Source organism: Cricetulus griseus, chromosome 5 (assembly GCF_003668045.3).
Source record: "Cricetulus griseus strain 17A/GY chromosome 5, alternate assembly CriGri-PICRH-1.0, whole genome shotgun sequence".
Lineage (NCBI taxonomy): Eukaryota > Metazoa > Chordata > Mammalia > Rodentia > Cricetidae > Cricetulus > Cricetulus griseus.
The window spans coordinates 106,934,723-106,956,522 of record NC_048598.1 but is presented as its reverse complement, the minus strand read 5'-3'; the positions used below and the strand labels follow the sequence as shown (position 1 = coordinate 106,956,522).

The window sequence follows — 21,800 nt, the reverse complement described above, 5'->3', positions numbered from 1 at the left end:
GGGGGCGCGCCGCTGCTGTTTTTAACCGTGTGACCAGTTATTTTAAGTTTCCAAATAAAGCGGAGCTTTAAAAATATATATATGGAAGGGAGGGGGGCGTTATTTTGGGTCCAGGTAGAAAGGGATCTTGGTGCTATACTTGAGTGGTGGTCTGTAAAGTAAGTGGGGTTACTAGTGTACTTTGCTGAAGAGGGTTCGAGACGTTCTGCACCCGCCCCCCCTTTAGTACCTGCTCCTCCAGTAAGTACACACTGCTCCTCCGTAGGAACTCTGAACCGAAACATGGAGAGAAGTGAAAAGCTGACACACATGGGAATGGGGATGGAGGTGCTACTTCCCAGAGAATCCACTTGATAGGGAGCAGAGAGGCATGCCGGAGAGTTCTAGAAGTAAGGGTGACCAGAGAAGCCATTCCAGACCTAAAGCTCTCATAGTTGAGCTTTGCCTTGGGGACCACTGGGAAGGACTGACAAACCCAAGGTAACTATGGGAGTAGTAGCTCGAGGGCAAAGAGACCTGAGAAACTGACCCCACCCCCAACCCAGACAATTGAGACCTCCTGGGGAACATGCGCCCCCGCCCCCCCCCCGAGAGAACTGTATGAATACTCCGGAGCAAAATGAAGCTCCGGGGTCAGTTTGTTTGGATTCAAATCCCAGCTCCAACCCTTACAGGCAAATTCCTTCGCCTCAGTGGAATTAATTCCTCTCCTAATAAACTGGGAATGATCTCTATCCAGTAAACGTGAGTAAAATACATGTGAAAGGTTTCACTCAATTCTAGGCCCAGCTACTAGTGCTGACCATTATACTGCATTTTTGCTACCCTCATCGTGGGCATGTGGCATCGGCTCCTCCGTGTTCTTTCCCTTTGAGCTGCTCTCATGGTTGCCTTTTCCAGTGCTAGCCTGAAATTCAGCTACCAGACCTCTAGGGGTGATCTAGAATGGCTCCCTGCCCACCCTTCTCTCCCCATCAAGAGGATCAGAGCGGCAGCTCCGACCCCTTTCCATTTGTGTCAGCCCTTCAACTCAATCCAGGACTCCACTTCCAAGGCACAGTTCTTGCCACCCTGTAGTTGCCGCACTTGGCAGGATTATTAAAAATTGTTTCACGGTGGCTTCTTTTATATCTCCTAGAATTACGAGGGCAGTACTGGGCAGACAGTAGGCACTAAATAAAAACGTGTTAATTGAATCGGGAAGAAAATGAAAGAATTTTAAAAATAGAAAATGACCATAAAACCCAAGTGGTGCTTTAGACAAGTGAGTTGAACTTCTTCAGTCTACAAATGTCATCTCCCAACCAGGCACTTAAGTTCTATTTTCCCCTCAGTCATGTTAATTTGGCAGAAACATCCCCATGGCAAGGCATGAGGACAACCCCTTCCAAGTATTACACATAAAATCACCATTAGCTTACACTTCCTACCAACGGGAGTGAGGTCATTTATACAGGTCAACCCCAACATATACAAAATAATTGAAAGCCTTCCCGACCTGCCTGCTAGACAGCCAGCTTTTCTGAAGATGGTTATTTGATCCCTATGTTTCTTTACAGAGATATGGACTATCATGTACACATGTATACATGCCTACATCTTATTACCCAGAAAGTGGTACTTCATACACTCCTATAATTGAAGGTATTTTTTTTTTATATAAAGAAAGGGTTTCTCTGTGTAACCTTGGTTGTCCTGGAACTCAAGCTGTTGACCAGGCAAAAATTATTGTTAATTATTCTGGTTTTCAAGACAGGGTTTCTCTGTGTAGCCTTGGCTGTCCTGGAACTCACTCTGTAGACCAGGCTGGCCTTGAACTCAGAGATCTGCCTGTCTCTGGCTCCTGGGCACTGGGATTAAAGATGTGAGCCACCACCTGGCAGTAATTCTTATTAAAATCTACAAATACAAATTAGAAAGAGTGCTAGAGAGATGATGGTGATGGTTCAGCAGGTATGGGCAAAGTACTGTTGTTTCAGGGGACTTGTGTCCAACTCCTTGCTCCCATGTTAGGTGGTTCACAACCTGTAACTCCAGCTCTGAAGGGCACCCAAAACCTCTAGTGTCTGCCTGTACCTACCCTTGTGTGCATGTACCTACCCCTTCCACGTACATATATACATATAATTAAAAGTAAATATTTAACAAAACTGTAGAAAGAAGGCCCTGATATAAAACGATGAAAGACAAAATTATAAGCAGGGAGAAAACTGGTTGGGAGAACCACTGAGTAGTATTTTTTTAAGTTGTATTGTTATACATATGCATATGTTTGTTTGTGTGTATGTGTGTGCACATTCGAGCACATGTCTTTGGAGGCTGGAAAAAGACTGAAGGACCTAGAACAAGAGTTGTAGGTCCAACATGGGTGCTGGGAACCCAATAAGGGGCTCTGTAAGAACAGTACATGCTCTTCACTACCTCCAGCTCCTCAAATAGTGTTTTCTTAGGAGTTGAGTTCATTTGCTATAGTATCTTGGTGACCATCCATCATATACTACTATTTTAATTACCATTCCCTGTAAGAATTCAGACTGAAGGAATTGCTTCATCCTAGAAAGACAGGGATGCCTAGGAGAGAGGGTGAAGATTAGAACTAATAAATGGGAGATGCTTGGGTCTGGAGAGATGTCTCCATGGTTAAGAGCACTTGTTGCTCTTGCAGAGGATCCTGGTTCAATTCCTAGCACTCACGTGGTGGCTGATAACCATCTGTAACCCTAGTCCCAGGGGCCCCAACAGGTGAAATCACCTTTATGCCTGGCATCTTTACCTTTTTATCTCTGACTCCCTCGCTCAACACTGCATGAGGTACCACACCCACACATTCAGGAATGATGATTTTTGAGGATCAGCTCTTTTGGACCTCAAGAAAATGCTGTTGGTCACATTTGCATTTAAATGGGCAGGACAACAGAAAGGGTGCCAGCCTCATAGCCACAGTGACTGGTGTGACAGCGCTTCCCAATACTCCGGGATTCTTTCTAAATATTTTTTACTTATTATTATTGTGGAGGGACGTGTAGCATGTGCAGAGATTAGAGGACAACTGTGTGGAGTTGGTTCTCTCCATCCATCTTTACTTGAGTTTCCGAGATCGAAATCAGGTGTCCAGACTTGCATCATGGGAGGCAAGCACTTCAGCCTGCCCCAAGGCCCCAAGCATCTGTAGATTCTGATGCAAAGCTATTTGATTTTGTATTCGAAACCAGGTGCTTTGCATAGAGAAAGACAAATAAGATGCATGCCCCACCCCCTCAAGGACTCATCCTGTGAACAATAGGTGAAGTTAAGTAAGAAAATTTACACAAAGGTATAACCCAAATGGATTGATGATGCCTAGTTAATCATTGTGAGAATCCTCTGTTTGAGTCTGGAAAGACAAATACAAGTAACTAAACATTCAAGGAAAAGAAAAGCATTCCAAGTTAGTGAAAACCCACTGCCTCTGCCTCCCTCCTCTCTCTCTCTCTCTCTCTCTCTCTCTCTCTCTCTCTCTCTCTCTCTCTCTCTCTCTCTCTCTCTCTCTCTCTCTCTTTCTCTCTCTCTCTCTCTCTCTCTCTCACACACACACACACACAGCATAAAATCCAACTGAAATGTAGCCCCTAGGGGAAGCTAGCAATACAGGGGGCACCATTGTTAGAGAACTTAGGGCTTTGTAGAACAGGAGTTGGCACTCAGGCCCTGCCAACTTCATAACCAATGTTCTTTTTCAGTTCTCTCCTCTATTTGGAAGGTAGCCAAGAACCCTCTTAGCTGGCACTGTAGTTCATTGTGATCTGGCTCTCATACTATCCCTTAGGAGAAAAATATGCCATTTGTCATGAGCCAGTTTATTCTTTTGCAAGACTAATACTTCCAGTCCCTTCAAGGACGTGGATTGTGAAGCTGCATCCTACAGGGAAGCACCCTGAACAGCCTCCAGTCCCTAAGTGCCATTGGCTTAGTGGGGGCACTCTCTCAACGACTCAGACTCCATATCATCTGAGATCTGAACCTGTTTGAGTTCTCAAATACCATGCAATTCTCTTCCATAATTGTAAGCTGGCTGTCTTCAACACCTTTAAATAAATTCCTTGTTATAAATGAAAAAGAAAACAGAACAGGATCTTACTATGTAGTCAGGCTGGCCTTAAACTCACGATGCTCCTGCCCTAGCCTCCCAAGTACTGGGACTGCAGACATGTGCCACAATGCCTGACTTTGGATACATTTGTGTGTGTGTGTGTGTGTGTGTGTGTGTGTAGGCCAGAAGTGGGTGTTGATGTTTTCTTCAATTGCTTCACATCTTATTTCCTAGACAGGCCCTCTCACTGGACCTAGAGCTTGCAGATTTGCCTAGACTAGCTGACCAGCAAGCCTCAGGGATCCCCCTGTCCCCAGCTCCCCAGTTCTGGGGTTACAGGCACGTGACACCATGCCTGGTTTTTTACATACGTGCTGGGGGTTATTCAGGTCTTTACATTGGCAAACACTTTACTGACTGACTGGCCCATCTCTCCAGGCTGAATACCTTTTAATGGAAGTGCTCTTTTTTTTTTTTTTTTTTTTTGTTTTTTCAAGACAGGGTTTCTCTGTGCAGCTTTTGGAGCCTATCCTGGCACTAGCTCTGGAGACCAGGCTGGCCTCGAACTCACAGAGATCCTCCTGCCTCTGACTCCGGAGTGCTAGGATTAAAGGTGTGCGCCACCAATGCCCGGCTGGAAATGCTCTTTTTTTTTTTCTTTTATTTTTTTCTATTATTATTATTATTATTATTATTATTATTATTATTATTATTATTAATTCAAGTTAGGGAACAGACTTGTTTCACATGTAATTCCCCTCTCCCTCTCCCTCCCCTCACCCCCAATCCTTCTCCCCCAGGAAATGCTCTTTTTATACAAGATTTTTTCCAATAGTAACTATATTGTTGAATGTCAATTTGTTTAAGTTACAATAATGGTAAAACATGTTCCTACTCTTAGTTATGGAATGGTGGATAAAAGAATAGAAAAAAAAAAACTTACCAGGCTTTTGACTATGTGATGAGCACAGAGACTTGGTCCTACTCACCCATGTGCTCTTGCTTCTAGCACAATGTCTGGCTCAGTGCAGGCATTTAATTTTTAATCAACAAAGAGAACGCTGCTGGGAACTGGCCACAGCTTGAAATGCTTTGCAAATATTAACTTACCTGCACCTTATACAGATCCTTTGTAGGAGAAAACAGTATTATATCTATGCCACAGATGAGGAAACTGACACAAAGAAAAGAAGCAACTTGCCTGAGGTCTCAGAGAGAGTGGCAGGGCTGCACTCAGACTCAGACAGCATGGCTCCACGGTCTCTGCTTCTCTGTCACTCTGCTTCTCTGTCTCTCATCAATGTTTCATGACTGTCTGGTCACTGGATTTACCCAGGAAAAATGATTTCGTAAACTAAGTCTTTGATTTCCTTTAACCTAGACATATTTGATAATATGTTTATTATGTGCCTACCATCCTCAAAGAACTTCTGTAAAATATAAAAGACACGTGGTGCTCAGTTTATCATTTTTGTTAGGGAGGATGAATACATACATAAATAGATAGTCACATGAGAAAAACGTATGATATCATATTAGTTTCCATATAGATGCTAGAAGAATTCAGAAGATTACACGCAACTGTCAAGGGGCCTGTGGCAGACAGACTCTGTGTAACCCTATGATTCCTACTCCCTATAATTCCTGTGATTGTGGATGGCTCTAACTAATGGATACGATGAAGACAAGAGATTTCGTGGGTATAAAGAAGGTCCCAACTCACTTGATTTAGGGGTCAGGCCCTAGATGAGCCCAAATGAATGAGATGAAAGTCCTCAACAGAGGAACCCAGGTGTGCTGGGAGGGACCTGTATCTTTGCTTAATTAAGAGAGCAGCCACCTTGGTGAGACCCATCTTCTAAGACCAGATCATGGCTTCTAGTCCACAGCTGGCAAAAAAAGATGGAGCCTTTGCTCATAAAGATCTGAGGAAATAATTTCCTGCTCATGAGCCTCAGGTGGGATTCTCCCTTAGTGAAGTCTCAGATGAGAATGCAGCCATCTGCCACCTCTGCCGAGGCCTGCTGAAACTCCCAGCTTAAGACTCAAAGGAAGCTCTGCTTAGACTGCTTAGACTGCCAGAAACTGCAAGATAAGAAATGTGTGTGTTCTAAAGTGCTAAACCCGTGGTCCACTGGACACACACCAAGAGCTGACTAATGGAAACTAGTTCTTAAGGAGTTGGGCATAGTTGGTGCATGCATGTAATCTCAGCACTGGGGAGGCTGAGGCAGGGGGAACAGGAGTCTAAGCATTCTGAGGCCATGCCACAAAGCCAACACGAAAATAAATTAAAAAAATAAACACACTCCACACCACTTAGAGAATTGAGGAATGTGGGGCAGATGGAAATCTCTCTAGATGTCTGTTCTTAAAAAAAGATTCTTCCTTTCATGTCTGGTGATCAGGGACAAGGAGAGCTGGGGAAGTCCACTGTGGAAACACTGTGGACTCGGAGATGATAAAGACGGCTTTCCATTGGAAGCAGAAAATAGAATGCCCATAGCTACATAGGGTCTGGGAGTGGTTTTCAGACGAGAACAAGGTAAATGGAAGAGTTGATCATTATTAGCACAGCCATGATAACCAAAGTGAGAGGCTGACCTACTTGTTTCTAGGCAAGAGTCCAGTATGCTAAAGAACTTTTAACTGTGTTAGAATCACTCTGAGTGGTGAGTTCTCCCGGGGTGTGTATTGTGAGCACCCTTTCTGGTGCTCATTTTCCTATAAACCATCAAAGGTGCTAGGAATTGGACAACCTGACACCTATTAGCCACCATTGAACTGTCCCTTGCTGCTCTGGAGTCCTTGAACAACCAGCCAGACCTCTTATACCAGCACCACTGGGCATTCCACCCCGAAACAACTATGCAAACATTGCAGGTGATCGTCCCAGCTCCAAGTCGAGCAGGTGAGCGCTCGACTCAAAGGAAGGCTGCTTGAAATATTTTGTAGCTGGTATTTTGCGATCCTGAACCTTGCAGAACTTCAAATGAACCTGCAATTATTTCTTCCTAGGCCAGAGGGCAAGCACTTTTCCTTGTTGTCTAGGAGAGGCATGGTTGTGATTGGTGAGAAGAAGCAAAGTTGTGATTAGCTGGGCTTGGCCAAGACAAATAGCTGTGATTAAGCCAAACATCCATTTTAAGCTACATAAGCAGGCTGCTTGGGCCTGGGAGACACTCTCCTGTGTTGCTTCCCTAGGGTTATGACAGTAGACCTAACTAGAGACTTCTCTCAAGTCCTCTTTTTCTCACTCACTTTCAGCTGTGTGGACCAAAAGAGAAGCAGCAGATAGAAGAGCGAGGGAGATGTTCAAGAGTGCCCAGGGTAAGACAGAAGGCAGCAGCTGCAGAGAGGGACCATAAGAAGTGTAGAGCCAAAGTGAACCTGCAGGCCCTGGTTCAGGAAGAATTCTCAGGTCTCTAGGGCCAAGAGTGTCAAGCAACTGGCTGAGAGCTGTAACACTGGCTGCCACCAAGGCCTGAGGAATCCCAGTACCTAGAACCTATAGGATGCTGCAACCCCAACTTCTAGGCCCAAGGAGCTCTAATACAAGTAGGGCTGGTCCAATAGGCCAGGCCTGCAATCAACTCTAACTCTAGAGGGCGCCACTTGCCGCTCATTTGGAACACCAGAGGGCGCTACTGCCACTCTTCTTGCTACCTGTAGCTGGCTGATTGCTAACAACAAATAAGGGCGTCCTGGAAATCAGTGTCCTTCAAAGAAGCAGTTCAGAGAGGGAGGGCAGGAGGAGGATTTATCTCTAGTAAAGTACACTGATAGTATGGAAGAAAATAGGCAGAACCAAAACCAGGAGAGAAAGGGTGTTCAGAATTAAAGTAGCCAACGTGGTGGTCCACACCTTTAATTCCAGCACTTGGGGGCAGGTGGGGTGGGGGTGGGGCAGAAGCAGGTGGATCTCTGAGTTGGGTGCCAGCCTGGTTTACAGAGAGAGTTCCAGGACAGCCAGGGCTACACAGAGAAACCCTGTCTTGAAAAAGACACACAAAAACAAACAAAATAACCACTAGAATTAAAGTAAGGGCAGGCTGGATGGGTGCCGTTGCTACTCTGGATATTACCTTCCTCCTCACCAAGTGTAACCATAGTATATTAAGAAAATAAGTCTCTCTTTGCTGGAAGAAAAGGAAACTGCAAAGGTTAACAATTTGTATCAATCCCATATTGATACCTGAGGTTACATTTGAACTCAGATCAAGACCGACGATGTGTGTGCTATACATTACTTCGTCTTGGGCTGGAGAGATGGCTCAGAGCTTAAGAGCACTGGCTGCTGCTCTTCCAGAGGACCTGAGTTCAATTCCCAGAAAAACACTATAGTGAGATCTGACGCCCTCTTCTGGTGTGCAGGTGTACGTGCATTTACAGCACTCGTATACATTAAAAAAAGAGAGAGAGAGAAAAAAAAAGAAACCCTGGAAGGGAAGAAAGGAGGTTGTTTCCCTGGTTTAGGAAGGGCTAGGTGAAACCAGGTTACCTGCACGCCATTGTCCTCTGTGCGACCAACAGAGGGCGCCAGAGCACAGCTCGCCGGGACCCGCCAGGGACGATGGAGCGCATGCGTGTGCGCAGACGCATGCGCGCTGCCTCCCCCCTTGCACGGGGGCGCCAGCAGGGGCGGGGACACGCAGCGCGCGCGGTCGGAGGCGGAGCGGCGGCGGCGGCGGCGGCGGCGCGGCGGGCAGGCTTGCAGGGTGGCCCGCCGCGGCCTCCAGGTAACCGAAGCGCCGCGCAGTCAGTGCTGACCCGGACGCCTCGCCGCTGAGCCATGGAAATCGGTACCGAGATCAGCCGCAAGATCCGGGTGAGGCCCGCGTCGGCCGGCCGGCGGGCGGGCAGGCGGGCGAGCGGGCGAGCGGGCGAGCACTGGGCCTGGCGGGCGGGCGGTTGTCAGGAGTAACGGGGCGGGTGGGCCCGGCCTGCGGCGTCTCCTCAGCGCGGGCCGCCTCTGACAGGGCGCAGGCGCGGCTGGGCGGCTCGGGGGACATCCGCGGGCCCGTGGGAGCCCCCGGGGCGGCGACCGAGGAAAGCGCCGTGCGGGGCGTGGGGGGGGAGGCGTCGGGTGTCCCCTCCCCCACCTTCCCTCACCCCCGGGGCGGGGAGCCGGGGTCGCTCTGTCACTGTCGTGGTTTTCACGCGCACTTTTTTGCTATTTGTCTTTTTTTATTTCCTCCTCTCTCTTTCCTCCTTAGAGTGCCATTAAGGGGAAATTGCAAGAATTAGGAGCTTACGTGGGTAAGTTGAGTCTTGTCATTTGGCCTAAATACAATGTAGGGCTTGCGGCGCATTGGATGCGTGTGAGTGAGTCTGCTCAGAGCTCTGCCTCGAACTCGGGTGTTCCCAGGTTTCCTCCCCGCCCCCGCGTTTCAGGAGACCTTCTATGTACAGCAGCCCCCTGAGACCCCCCCAACCGACCCCACCCTACCCCACCCCGTGTCCTGTCTAAAGCGCTGTTTTGGAAACAGTCTAGCTTTTTCCTTCCGCCGAGGCTGTCATTTTTTTTTTTTTTTTTTAAATCGGTGATGTTTGTCCGAATCCTGTTCTGTTTTTCTCGTTGTTACTTTCGTCACGACCTTTAATTTCAGGTCTGTCATTTTGGATGTGAACATTTGATGCTTCTGGCATTTGCCACAGAGCTGGCTCAGTGAGTTTTGTTTTAGAATTTATTATTATTATTATTATTATTATTATTATTATTATTATTTTAACGTTCTTCCTACTGGAACCTGAGTAGGAGTTCATTTTCCTCTCTTAAAAGGAATGTTTACTTTGGGCCAGGCAGTGTTTAGCTGTTACGTATACACAATAAAAATCACCACTAAATGTAAGTGATAATGGTCCCCAGTCGTACAAATGGAAAACAAAGGCTTCGGATACATGAACAGAGTCGTGGGAAGAGGCCTGGTCTCACTCCGAAGCTGGTGGCTTCAGAAATTGTGGGTAGCTTACATGTCTTGAGACCCTTACTAACCTGCGGAGTCAAAACTGTTTTCATAATAGTTAGGAGGCTTGGCTTTTCGCTATAGTTACATTTGGATTATATGAAAGTAGTGGTTGGAAAACGAAGTTTAAAATGTAGTCACATCAGATTTTCCTAGACCTCTTTGTCAAATTACTTCTTTTTTTTTTTTTGTTTTTTGAGACGGGTTTTCTCTGTGGCTTTGGAGGCTGTCCTGGAACTAGCTCTTTGTAGACCAAGTTGGTCTCGAACTCAGAGATCCGCCTGCCTACCGAGTGCTGGGATTAAAGGCGTGGACCACCACTGCCTGGCGTTACTTCTTGTAGTTTTAAAAAAAATAAAAGCCAGTTCCATTCAGAATAATAATGGTGAAACAGTTAATGTAATGCTTTTAAAACTGGGTTCTCAGCTGGGAGGTGGTGGCATAGGATTTTAATCCCAGCACTCTGGAGGGAGGCATTGGCAGGCCGGTCTCTGAGTTCCACACTATTCTGGTCTACAGAGTGAGGTCCAGGACATGCATCTCTTTAGGATTTTGATTGTGAGGACATAGATGACTGTAAAGCACTGGTCCACACTGAGCTGATGTGATTGTTTTAAGAAAGGCATTAGTGCCATGTCAGCTTGACACTAGAGCTGGAGTCATTCGAAAAGAGACCTTGGCTGAGAAATTCCACCCCAAGTTGGCCTGTGGGCAAGGCTGTGGGGCATTCTCTTGATTGCTGTGGGAGGGACCAGTTTACTGTGGATGGTGCCACCCTTGGTCTGGTGATCCTGGGTGCTTTAAAAAAAAAAAAAAAATCAAGCAGAAAGCCAGGCATTGGTGGCACATACCAGCTCTCACCTTTAATCCCAGCACTTGGGATCTCTGAGTTAGAGGCCAGCCTGGTCTACCGAGTGAGTTCCAGGACAGACAGGACTACAACGATAAACCCTGTCTTGGAAAACTTAACAGAAGGAAAGCAAGCAGGCAGAGCAAGCCATGAAGCAGCATTCCTCCATAGCCTCTGCATCAGTTCCTGCTCCCAGATTCCTGCCTTGAGTTCCTGCCTTCAAGTTTCTGGATGGTGGACTATTAAGCTGTAAGGTGAAGCTTTGGTCACAGTATTTGATCACAGAAGTGGAAACCTTTTTACCTTCTAAGAAGTGATTAAACAGGTTATGTGCACTTAGGTATTTGGTAGGCAGGAAAAAAGCCAATTGTTTTTATTGTCATTCACATATTGAACTTTCAGATGAAAATTAAAACTTTGAAAGTTTGGGTTTACCTCTGTGAACTTGAGAGATTCCCAGAACTGAAAGATTTTTTGATAAAATTATGGAGGTTCTAACAGCATGGCTTCATATAATGAAATGTATCAACATGTCCTTGGTTCACCAGCTCAGTGAACTAGTATTTTTCAGTCAACCACTGCACATTAAATTATGCAAAAGTTAAAAGATGTACAGGTGGATTTTCTTGTAACAGTACAAAGAGTTAATTGGTGGTGTAGTGGATTCTATATTGCTAATAAATTGCTGCTTGAGTTTTAGTATGTTATCACAGAAGGGTATCCATGAGATCTGGAAAGGCTGTTAAAATACTGAGTACATATTTGGAGAACTAGATTTTCTTTACATTCCCCAATATTAAATAACTGACCACAGATTAGATTCAAGAAACAGATTAGAATTCATTTATCTTTTGGACCAGATAGATGCAAGTGAGATTTATGAAGTAGACAGCAAGGCCATCCTTAGTTAGAGCTATGTTTTTTGTTTGCTTGGGAAACTGTGATTTCTAGAAAAGCTATTAATATAATTGGGCTACTAGCATGTAACTGGTACATTAATAATTAAATCCTATAAAAATTGTCCATTTTAAATTCATATGGTTAATAATAGTAGATACAGTTCACATCAACCAGAGACAGACGGTGAGGTTCAACAGACTAAGAATTAGGTGGATTTCAGATTTGTTTCAGGATTGTTGTAAGACTTCTCTGAGTGTGAAGGATGAAGCTGAATTTGGATCTTGTTAGTTTTAATGGCTTTTTCACGTAACTGGTGACAGCTGTGAGAGGCCTGCCGCACATGTGGAACTGTTAGTAAATGGCAAACGTGAGGCACAGGCATGGCTTCATTGAGATAAGTTCGTTCCTGTCACAGAAATTCCAAAGCAGACTTTCTTTTAGTTTTTTAAAACATTACCTTGTAGTTGCATTTGTTTCTGAAAATACTTGTGGGATTCAGGCAGCAGTATTGCTCTGGGAAAGTGCTGCACTAGAGCTGTCAGCAGACTGACGATCAGAGGCTCAGGTTTGGGGGTCTTTGGTGCTTCCAGTATGTTAACTGTATAGAAACGACTTAAGGACGAATGGTGTCGCTTCCCCCCTTTCTCTTTACTTGAACCCAGGACTTCATAAATTCTTAACACCATCATACTCGAAATTGGAAATTCCTTAAAGCTAGCGGTTTCATGATGGGTTCCAGCAGAGAACCTGGTGTTTATTTAATACCTGTCAGGAAGAAAAACAACAAGTACTCATCTTGTAACTAAAAAAATAAAGCAAGGTGTTTTTTATGTTTGCAGTTAGTTACCTTGTTATTTATAGATGTATATACCTCACTGTCCAGAACAGGGTGACTTGTTTTCTTTGAGGTGGAGTTTCATACTGTGTAGTGCAGGCTGGCCCTCCACTCATTATATAGCTTGTGCCAGCCTCAAACAGATCCTCTGATTGAGGCTCCTGGGTGCTGGGGTTGCAGTCACACACTATTACTTTTCCCAGCTTTTCGTATTTCTTCATACCAAAAACCTGAGCCCCAGAGCCCTGGAAGGTTAGGAAAACAATTCTTCCAAGTTGGGTGGGGTACAAAGACGAAACAGCGTTGTTTAAAGCAAGCTTTAAGGGTCTCCTCTGTGCAGATGTGGGACAGGTGCAGCAGTGACAGCCCAGTTTTCACACCCAGAGTGAGAGTGTCACTCAACCTTCCTGCATTCCTGCTGTCTTCCAGCCCTAGTATATTGATTAAGATGCATTTCAGAGATCTGTCTGGACTATGGAAGAATATTTTTTGGTCATATGCTAATTTTTCATTAAATTTTTAATTTCCATTTTATTGTCTATTCAGAAAACAACATGAATCCTAAAGGCTTTGCTGAGAAATAATTGATAGTTTAAATTGCAAGTGCTTGAAGTGTATGTGTTTGTTTCTCAGTATATTTGGGTGTCTTGATATGTAGATACACCCAAAACCATCAGCAGTTAATATGGTAAATCTACTAGACTGAATGTAGCTCATTGGAGACTGCCTAACACTGCACAAGACCCAATGCTTGAACCCGAGTACCACTTTAGAAAAAGAAAAAAGAATGAACATACTCAATCTCTTTCTCTCCTCTTTCCAAATTTCCAGTTGCTCCTTTGGCTCTGTAACCCATTCATACACCTTTCCTTGTTCCCATTCTACATCAATACAACCACTGATCTCATGAAATTTTAGAAATATAAGTTGATACAGTGACAGTCTTTTCATTGGCACTGTGGGGGGGGGAGGCCTGTCGCCCCTAGTATCTTAGCAGTCTTATCTATTCACACACACTGAGTTAGTAGTGTTGGAGCATAGTAGGAATGTCATAAAGATTAACTTATTTATTGCAATTGCAATAGGAGCTTTTTAAAATACTTTTGCAACACAAAAAAGATTGGCCACTTTTAATTTACATTTTCCTTGTTTCAATGAAATACTGCCTTCTCTTTTGTCCTGCTTCTGTACTAGAATTTGGATGTTTTCTTCTTCTTCTTCTTCTTCTTCTTCTTCTTCTTCTTCTTCTTCTTCTTCTTCTTCTTCTTCTTTTTTTTTTTTTTGGTTTTTCGAGACAGGGTTTCTCTGGGTAGCTTTGGAGCCAGCCTATCCTGGCACTCGATTTGGAGAGCGGGATGGCCTTGAACTCACAGAGATCCACCTGCCTCTGCCTCCCGAGTGCTGGGATTAAAGGCATGGGCCACCAATGCCCGGCCCTGTTTTCTTCTTTTTTTAAAATGATTTATTTATTTTATGTGCATTGGTGTTTTGCCTGCTTGTATGTCTGTGTGAGGGTGTTGAATCCCCTGAAAGTGGAGGTACAGTGGGTGCTCAGACATGTGGGTGCTGGGAATTGAACCTGGGTTCTCTGGAAGAACAGCCAGTGCTCTTAACAGTTGAGTTCTCTCTCCAGTCCTTAGATGTTTTCCTTTGAAACAAGTGTCTGGCAGATGAACCTTTCTGTTCATGTGGAAATTATGAGTATTTTTAGTTACTAAGGAAATTTTAATAAAAACATGTTTGAAGCTGGGTGTGGAGGTGTATGACAGTAATCTCAGTATTTGAGAGGGTGGAGGGATCATGAGTTTTTAGACCTTCTCATGGGTCATATATATGGGTTGGGACAGACACACCTAGTTTTTTCCAAAAGAAATTAGATTTCCTCATAATGCCTTTGCGTCCTTATGGAGTGTTGTTGGGATTTTTGCCTGCAGTTGTTGTATAGGGTTACTGCTGAAAGAAGTTGAGCTGCCTTTTCATATTTTTCTCTCCTTTGGTATTAGCAGTTGAACTCCTGGCATTGTACAACCTATAGAGTTCTGTGTAATTTTCATGTATGTGATGTTGCTGGAAGTTTATTATGTGGAGTAATCAAACTTGCCTTTACTAAGTCAAAGCATGTTTTCTATTGAAATAAGTACTGCCTAAGAACAGAAAATAAAGCAGAAGTGTCTGATGAGCATTGAAAAGATTTCTTACAAAAAACAGCACATTCTCTCAGTGGATTCTGTGCCTAGGATGTCTAATATTATGACTAGAAATGCCAGTTTTTCCCAATTCCTGGCCTTCTAATAATGGACATATTTGTGGAGTAAAGGGGAAAATTGGAAGCTGAGCTTTCTTGTCCAGCCTGTGTTAGAGTGAGGTACAAATTCTCAAGGCTGCTTCTGTTTTTAAGCACATTGATTTTGAACAAAAGCAAATATTGAGGAAACATTTAAAAGTTTGGTATACTTTTCCTTTTAAATAGATGAAGAACTTCCTGATTACATTATGGTGATGGTGGCCAACAAGAAAAGTCAGGACCAAATGACAGAGGACCTGTCCCTGTTTCTAGGGAACAACACAATTCGATTCACCGTATGGTATGTTTCTGAATGTCTGTGCCTCACAGCAAAATCAGAGTTGGTATTCTGTCTAGAAGGAGGTTCTCCGCAGTCTTGTGAGGTTCACTGTGGAGAGGCGCTCTGAGCTGTGCAGAGCAGGCCTCTGGAGGTTTCTCCATCCATAAGTAGAAATAGTAAGTCACCTGCTGTCTGTACTTGTGAGGATAACTTAGCTGGGGCATCTGAGTGCTTGCAGATGTGCTTGCACCGTAGAAGCCTTGATGTATGCTTCTGTATTTGCTGCCTTCTACACTTCATCATCCTCCCCTCACCTCCCCCGCCTTTCACCCCCACCCCAGCACAACCACTTACAAACAGTGAACTCCACATTTTGAGCTAGGCTTGCTTTTGACCTATGGGGAAAACTTTTTTCCTTTTGTTTTTGTTTTAATTTTTTTTCTCTTTTCCTAACACATGCATGTCCCCTTTGACGAACATCCCAGTCACCTTTAGTTTGGAATTTCAAATAAGCAACTTTATTTTTCATATAAATTACTCATGATTTGAAATGCCTCTTATCAAAGCACATGTGCCCTTAGTTGAGAGTAAGCATACGATTCATTTTAAGAAGGCCAGCTTCAGTTATCAGGGTTAGGGTAGAGTGAAAGTGGTAAAGGATAATTGGTGCTTGTCTGACGACAGGTAGGAAATGCTCAGGAGGGCCCATCGACTAAAGACCCATCGGTGACAGTGACAGCTAATGGTGGAGCAGCGCTGAGAGAGCACTTAGCCTGTTTAGTTTGAGTAGGAGGCACTAAGGGAGATGGTATGTGTTCACACCTCGATTCTTTTTTTGTTTGTGTTTTTTGAGACAGGGTTTCTCTGTGTAACTTTTTGTAGACCAGGCTGGCCTCAAACTCACAGAGATCCACCTGCCTCTGCCTTCTCAGTGCTGGGATTAAAGGCTGCACCACCACTGCCTGGCTCACACTTTGATTCTTAAGGAATGAGTGTCTTCACAGTGGTTTTGTCAGCTGTCTGCCTTATGGCTCTTAGGACGGCTCTTTGAAAATCCGTGCAGAATTTTCTGCTTTATATTGTACAGTTTTGGAGCATATGATTAAGAGTCCAGTGATCCTTACATGTTAACACACTGCTTCATTGTGGACATATACCCTACTTAGTACAGTTTATTCTCAAATGCTCATGCTGTTTTTGACTGAGGAAATTATACTATGATTGTGAGTACTTCTTTTTTAAAGTCATAGTAGTTCAAGAATTTGTTTTGTTGTGACCTGACCTTTGGCTAAACCTTTAGATCACTTGGGGTTTGCAGTCCAGCTGATCTAAGCCAGAAGACTGACCTCATAGGTTCTTTTTCAGATGACTTAATGACTGTTTAAGACAGATTTCATAAACCAATATACCGTTAACTGAATATGAACTTAAATCAAAATCAGTTTCTCATCTTCCTACAACTATAGTTTCACATGTTCTCATACAAGAAATTGTGTCTTCTCTCTGGGACTTTACTTTCACAGTTTACTGATGTTAAAAAACAGACTATCCTGATTTTTAGTTGGTTTTTGTTTGTGTATGTGTGCATGTTTGCATATGTAGATAGATATACATGGATGTGTGTGAGCATATGTGTGTCTGTGTGTTTGTATTTGTAAGCCTGAATTTGATGTTGGTTGTCTCACTAGACATTCTCTACTTTATTTATTGAGACAGGGTCTCTCACTGAACCGAAAGCTCACTAGTTACTTTAGTCTACTTAGACAGTTTGTCCCCGGGACCCCTGTCTCTGCCTTACAAGTGCTGGTGGCTTCCAACACCCAGCTTTTACATGGCTCTGGGAATCAACTTCAGGACTCAAACCTCAGCCCCTTCCAGCCCAGCTATATTCTGGTGCTTTTTGTTTTCTGTTTTTACTGTCAGTTTTATAACTTTACACTCAGGTCTTTTTGGTTTTTTTCTCATCCTAATTTTTTTTTTAATCCTGAAGTAATTGTGTCTATTAGGAAACTGGCATGTGAATGGAGTCTAAATGAAACAATAGGAAACTTGTGGTATTTGTAAGAGGATTTGGGTGGATTGCTGTGCAGATATGCCTTCTATAAAGCTATTAAGATGGCCTTTGTGAAAGCAAGGTTGTAGCCTGTTTGCTTAATTTTGAAAATAATAGTTAACAGCACAATGTGATAGCATGTTTTAAAATTCTTTTACTTTTTTTTAACCTCAGAATTATGTTGTCCAAGAAGCCATGTTAATAGTTTAAATATTAACTGCTGGATTAAGAGCGTTTATAGCTCAGTAGTAGAACATGTGCTTAGTAGAGCATGCTTCTTAGTTTAACCGTGTGGAGAGGGCAAGGGAGGAGGCCAGAAAGAAGCACACACATGTAAAACGACACACAGGTAAAACAGTTGTGGCAAGCAGTACTCTATGTTTGGGAATTGGATACTTTGGGATACTTGCTTATTTTACTCTTAACTGTATTGGTCTTTAGTCCTTAGAAAGTACAAGGCTTTTTTTTTTTTTTTTTTTTTTTTTTTTTTTTTAATGCAGACTTGTCAGATGATGTCTTTGTCTTTGTCTTTGGTGCTGGGGGTTGAACCCAGGGCCTTATGTGTGATCTTAGCATTCTATTCTGGATTTGCTGATGCCATATAATCCTAGCTACCTGGAGACTGAGTTCAAGGCCCGTCCGGACAACTTCTACCCTGTCTCAAAAAGTAAAAGGAGCTGTGGGTGTATGTCAGTGATTTTAGAGTGCTTGAATGGCATGCATAAGGCTATAGGGTGAATTTCTAGGATGTAAGGAAACTGCTCTGCTGCTGAGCAGTCTCCCCACCCCTGTCATAAAGCCCTTTAAAGAAAAGCATAATGTAATTGGAAAATTCAGTTCAGTATTATTAAATGCCTTTAAAAGAACTAATCTGAATGTAATGTCATCAGATATAGAGTTTCAATTGAAATAAAATTTTTATTAAGGGAGGCTTTGTTGTTTTTTGTTTTTTAGGCTCCATGGTGTATTAGATAAACTTCGCTCTGTTACAACTGGTAAGATTTGTAAAATTGAGGGCTCTTTGAGATCTCTGCTTCTTTTTTTTTTTTTTTTAAGATTTTATTTATTATATATACAACATTCTGCTTCTATGTATATCTCCACACCAGAAGAGGGTACCAGATCTCATTATGGATGGCTGTGAGCCGCCATGTGGTTGCTGGGAATTGAACTCAGGACCTCTGGAATTGCAGCCGGTGCTCTTAACCTCTGAGCCATCTCTCCAGCCCGAGATCTCTGCTTCTTACAGCACGTGATCCTCTCCTTTCTAAAGTCATTTACTCTGCTCTTGGAAGAAGAGCAGTCACTTGAAGAGGAGCGGTTCATGTGAACTTGAAAACATTAAACTAACTGTGATTTGACAATCATGGGCAAGACAGCGCCATGTAGCTGAAGGGAGTAATTATAAATGTGTGCAAACGTTAACCTTAAAGATACTTCACTGCTTTATAATTGAAAGTTATCTAATAAATCAGATAAATTTTGTGATGTATAAGAATACTATTCATCGACTAAAAGTAATGTGGAATGGGATGAGGATACACAAATATTATCCTAGTATTTAAAACGTGTGGATTCTCTTACAAAATAATAATGATAATTATTGTCATTTATTACTAGTAGTAGTAATAATAAATACTCACTTATATTGAGGCAGTTCTCCTTTAAGAAACCCATGCCCACATTTTCAAGTGCCTTTTATCCCCTAGTGCTTAGAATTTCAAACACCACTGCTTTAAAAACTACCACCTTTGAGGAACTAGAGATGTAGCTCAATTGGTAGATGCCTGCCTAAGCATACAAGAAGCCTGAGTTCAATCCCTAGCACTGGGAAAACAAACAAACAAACAAACATGCACGACAGCACATGCCCTGAATCCCCAACACTCTAGAGGTGGAGGCAGGAGAATTGGAAGTTCAAAGTCATCCTTGGTGGCATATCCAACCAGCCTGGGCTTCCATGAGACCTGTTCTTGTTTGAAAAAAGAAAACTTTAGCTGAGTGGTGGTGGTGCACACCTTTAATGCCAGCACTCAGGAGGCAGAGACAGGAGGATCTTTGCGTTTGAAGCCAGCCTGGTCTACAAAGTGAGTTCCAGGATAGCCAGGGCTGTTATGCACTATCTCGAGAAACAAAAAGAAAAAAAAAAATGTTTGAAGTTATTAATTTAAAAACTTTTCTATATCGAATGTATTTCTTTGGTGATGAGGGAGGAAAGATAAGAAGAAGATGACCAGGGTCATGCATTTTCTTTCCAGAGCCCTCTAGTCTAAAGTCATCAGACACCAGCATCTTTGATAGTAACGTGCCTTCAAACAAGAGCAGCTTTAGTCGGGGAGATGAGAGAAGGCATGAAGCTGCAGTCCCTCCCCTTGCCGTTGCTAGCTCTAGGCCTGAAAAGAGGGAGTCCAGAGTTTCTGCAACTTCACAGGAGCAGAAATCCACTCACGTCAGGTAAAGTCCAGTGTCTGCCATGGCTGGGTAGGCATGTGGATGTGACACGATAGTCATTATGTCCCTCAGCTCCTGTTTTCAGCAGGGCTTGGAAGTGGCGAAGTGATCGTGGATTAGTTACTCTTCTTGTCATTTGTTGCTGTTACAAAATTCCTGATGGGACATCTTGTGTTTGGCTCAGAGTTCAGAAGTCTCTCAGTTCATCACAGCTGTGGGAGCATGCCACATAGAACTCATGGTAGCAAAAGCATCTGAAAGAGACTACTAACATTATAGGGGATGAGGGAGCAGACAAAACTAAGCCAAACCTGGGCTGGATTATTATCAGCAAAAGTCTGTTTCTAGGCACTAATGACCTATGTTGGCCGATTGGGCCCTACCTCCTAAAAGTATCATAGCCTTTAAAGTAGCATAGTGAACTAGGGATCTAGTGTTTATTAACACATGAGCATGTATGGGACATTCCAGGCTCATTATTTCAGTTTTATTTTATTTTTTTTGTGCATGGGTGTTTTGCTTGCATGTATCTGTAAACCCTGAACATGCCTGGTACCTCTAGAGACCAGAGTAAGCATTGAATCCCTTTGCATTAGAGTTAGAGATGGTCAGTCATAAGCCTGGGTGGGTGCTGGGAATGGAACCCAGGTCCTCTGAAAGACCAACTAGTTAGTGGTCTGGCCATCTCTCCAGCCCCCTCCAGGTCCCGACCATAACAGATGGTGAGCATGTTTTTGAATAAACTAATGGTGATCAGAATATGATTTTTTATTTTAAATGTAGTAAATAAAAGTTTAAAGTATGAGGGCTAGGTGTGGTGGTATAAGCATTTAATTTGTTTTTATTTAATGTGTGTGGTGTTTTGGCTGTATGTGTATCTGTGTACCAGTCCTTCAGAGGGCTTTTGGAGCCCCTGGAACTGGAGTTGCACATACCTGTTAGTTGCAGTGTGGGTGCTGGAATCAAACCTGGATCATCTGGAAGAGTGGCCAGTTTTCAGAATCACTGAGCCATCCCTCCAGCCCTTGTGCAAGGCTTTAATCCCAGCACTTGGGAGATAGAGGCAGGTGGAAGGATCTCAAGCCAGCCAGAACTACATAGTAAGACACTGTCTTTAAAAAAAAAAGAAAGAATGACTATGATTTGAAAATAGCTTTGAATATTTAAAAAGTATCCATACTTTCTCAATATATTTTTTGAGTAAACATTGTTTGAAATTTTGAGGATATTGCTTTAATTTTATTGTAATGCTTTGCTTATTTTGTTTTGATAGACATTCTTATGATGATGGAGGTTCAACCCGGCTAATGTCAACAGTGAAACCTCTAAGGGAGCCAGCACCCTCTGAAGATGTGATTGATATTAAGCCAGAACCAGATGATCTCATTGATGAAGACCTCAATTTTGTACAGGAGAATCCCTTATCTCAGAAAAAACCTACAGTGACACTTACATATGGTTCTTCTCGCCCTTCTATTGAAATTTATCGACCACCTGCAAGTAGAAATGCAGATACTGGTACTCATTTAAATAGGCTGCAACTTCATCAGCAGCAAAACAGTACTCACACTGCCAAGCAGCTAGATGTACAGAGCAGCCAGGTATATGAAGCAGGCCGTTTGTGTGAACCAGAAGTGCTTAGCAGCGTAGATGACACTTACAGCCCCTTCTTCAGAAACAACTTGGATAAAATGAGTATTGAGGTTTGTATAGATTTTATATAGATTCTGGCTTACGAGGCTAGAGACTGACAGTTGTTGATTCCAATGTAACCTAAGTAACTAAACACATTGCGTGTTTATTTTAAGTAGTGTCCTCTCTCAGACTGGCTCTTTGGGGATTTCATGTCATGCTCATGTGCCTGTGAATTTAACAATTTGAGTTAGTTGTACCCTTCCTTTTCTTTTTGGGCATCTATGCAGATGTGTCTGCTTTAGATTTAAGCAGCCAGATAATTCACTTTAATACTTTCCCTAACAGTGCCGTGTGCAACCATTATAAATTTAATGTTCTTTTGAGTTAGCTATTTGAGGAGGTATTTTTCATTTGTTTTACAAGAGACCCAGCCGTTTTGGATCTTAAGATCATCTTAAAATGAAAACAAATATTTTT

The 21,800-nt window shown here is 43.1% G+C and overlaps 2 protein-coding genes across 10 annotated transcripts in view; one reads left to right on the top strand and one right to left on the bottom strand.

The window, feature by feature from the left end:
• Ptpn21 (protein tyrosine phosphatase non-receptor type 21) overlaps positions 1–250 on the bottom strand; it is a 57,142-nt gene extending 56,892 nt beyond the window's left edge. The window contains exon 1 of the mRNA XM_027419602.2: positions 230–250. The gene's annotated coding sequence lies outside the window, so the exon portion shown is untranslated. The remainder of the gene's footprint in view (positions 1–229) is intronic.
• Positions 251–8,750: 8,500 nt separating this feature from the next.
• Positions 8,751–21,800, top strand: part of Zc3h14 (zinc finger CCCH-type containing 14) — a 47,331-nt gene continuing 34,281 nt past the window's right edge. For 8 of the 9 annotated variants that reach the window (XM_027419611.2, XM_027419610.2, XM_027419606.2 and 5 more), the window contains exons 1-6: positions 8,751–8,897; positions 9,286–9,328; positions 15,091–15,205; positions 18,192–18,232; positions 19,496–19,691; positions 20,962–21,391. In XM_027419611.2, the coding sequence (XP_027275412.1) occupies positions 8,862–8,897; positions 9,286–9,328; positions 15,091–15,205; positions 18,192–18,232; positions 19,496–19,691; positions 20,962–21,391 (861 nt within the window). In that variant the 5' untranslated portion in view covers positions 8,751–8,861. Of the gene's footprint in view, positions 8,898–9,285; positions 9,329–9,678; positions 9,738–15,090; positions 15,206–18,191; positions 18,233–19,495; positions 19,692–20,961; positions 21,392–21,800 lie in introns of those variants that run through there. The other variant, XM_027419607.2, reaches the window with a different exon arrangement.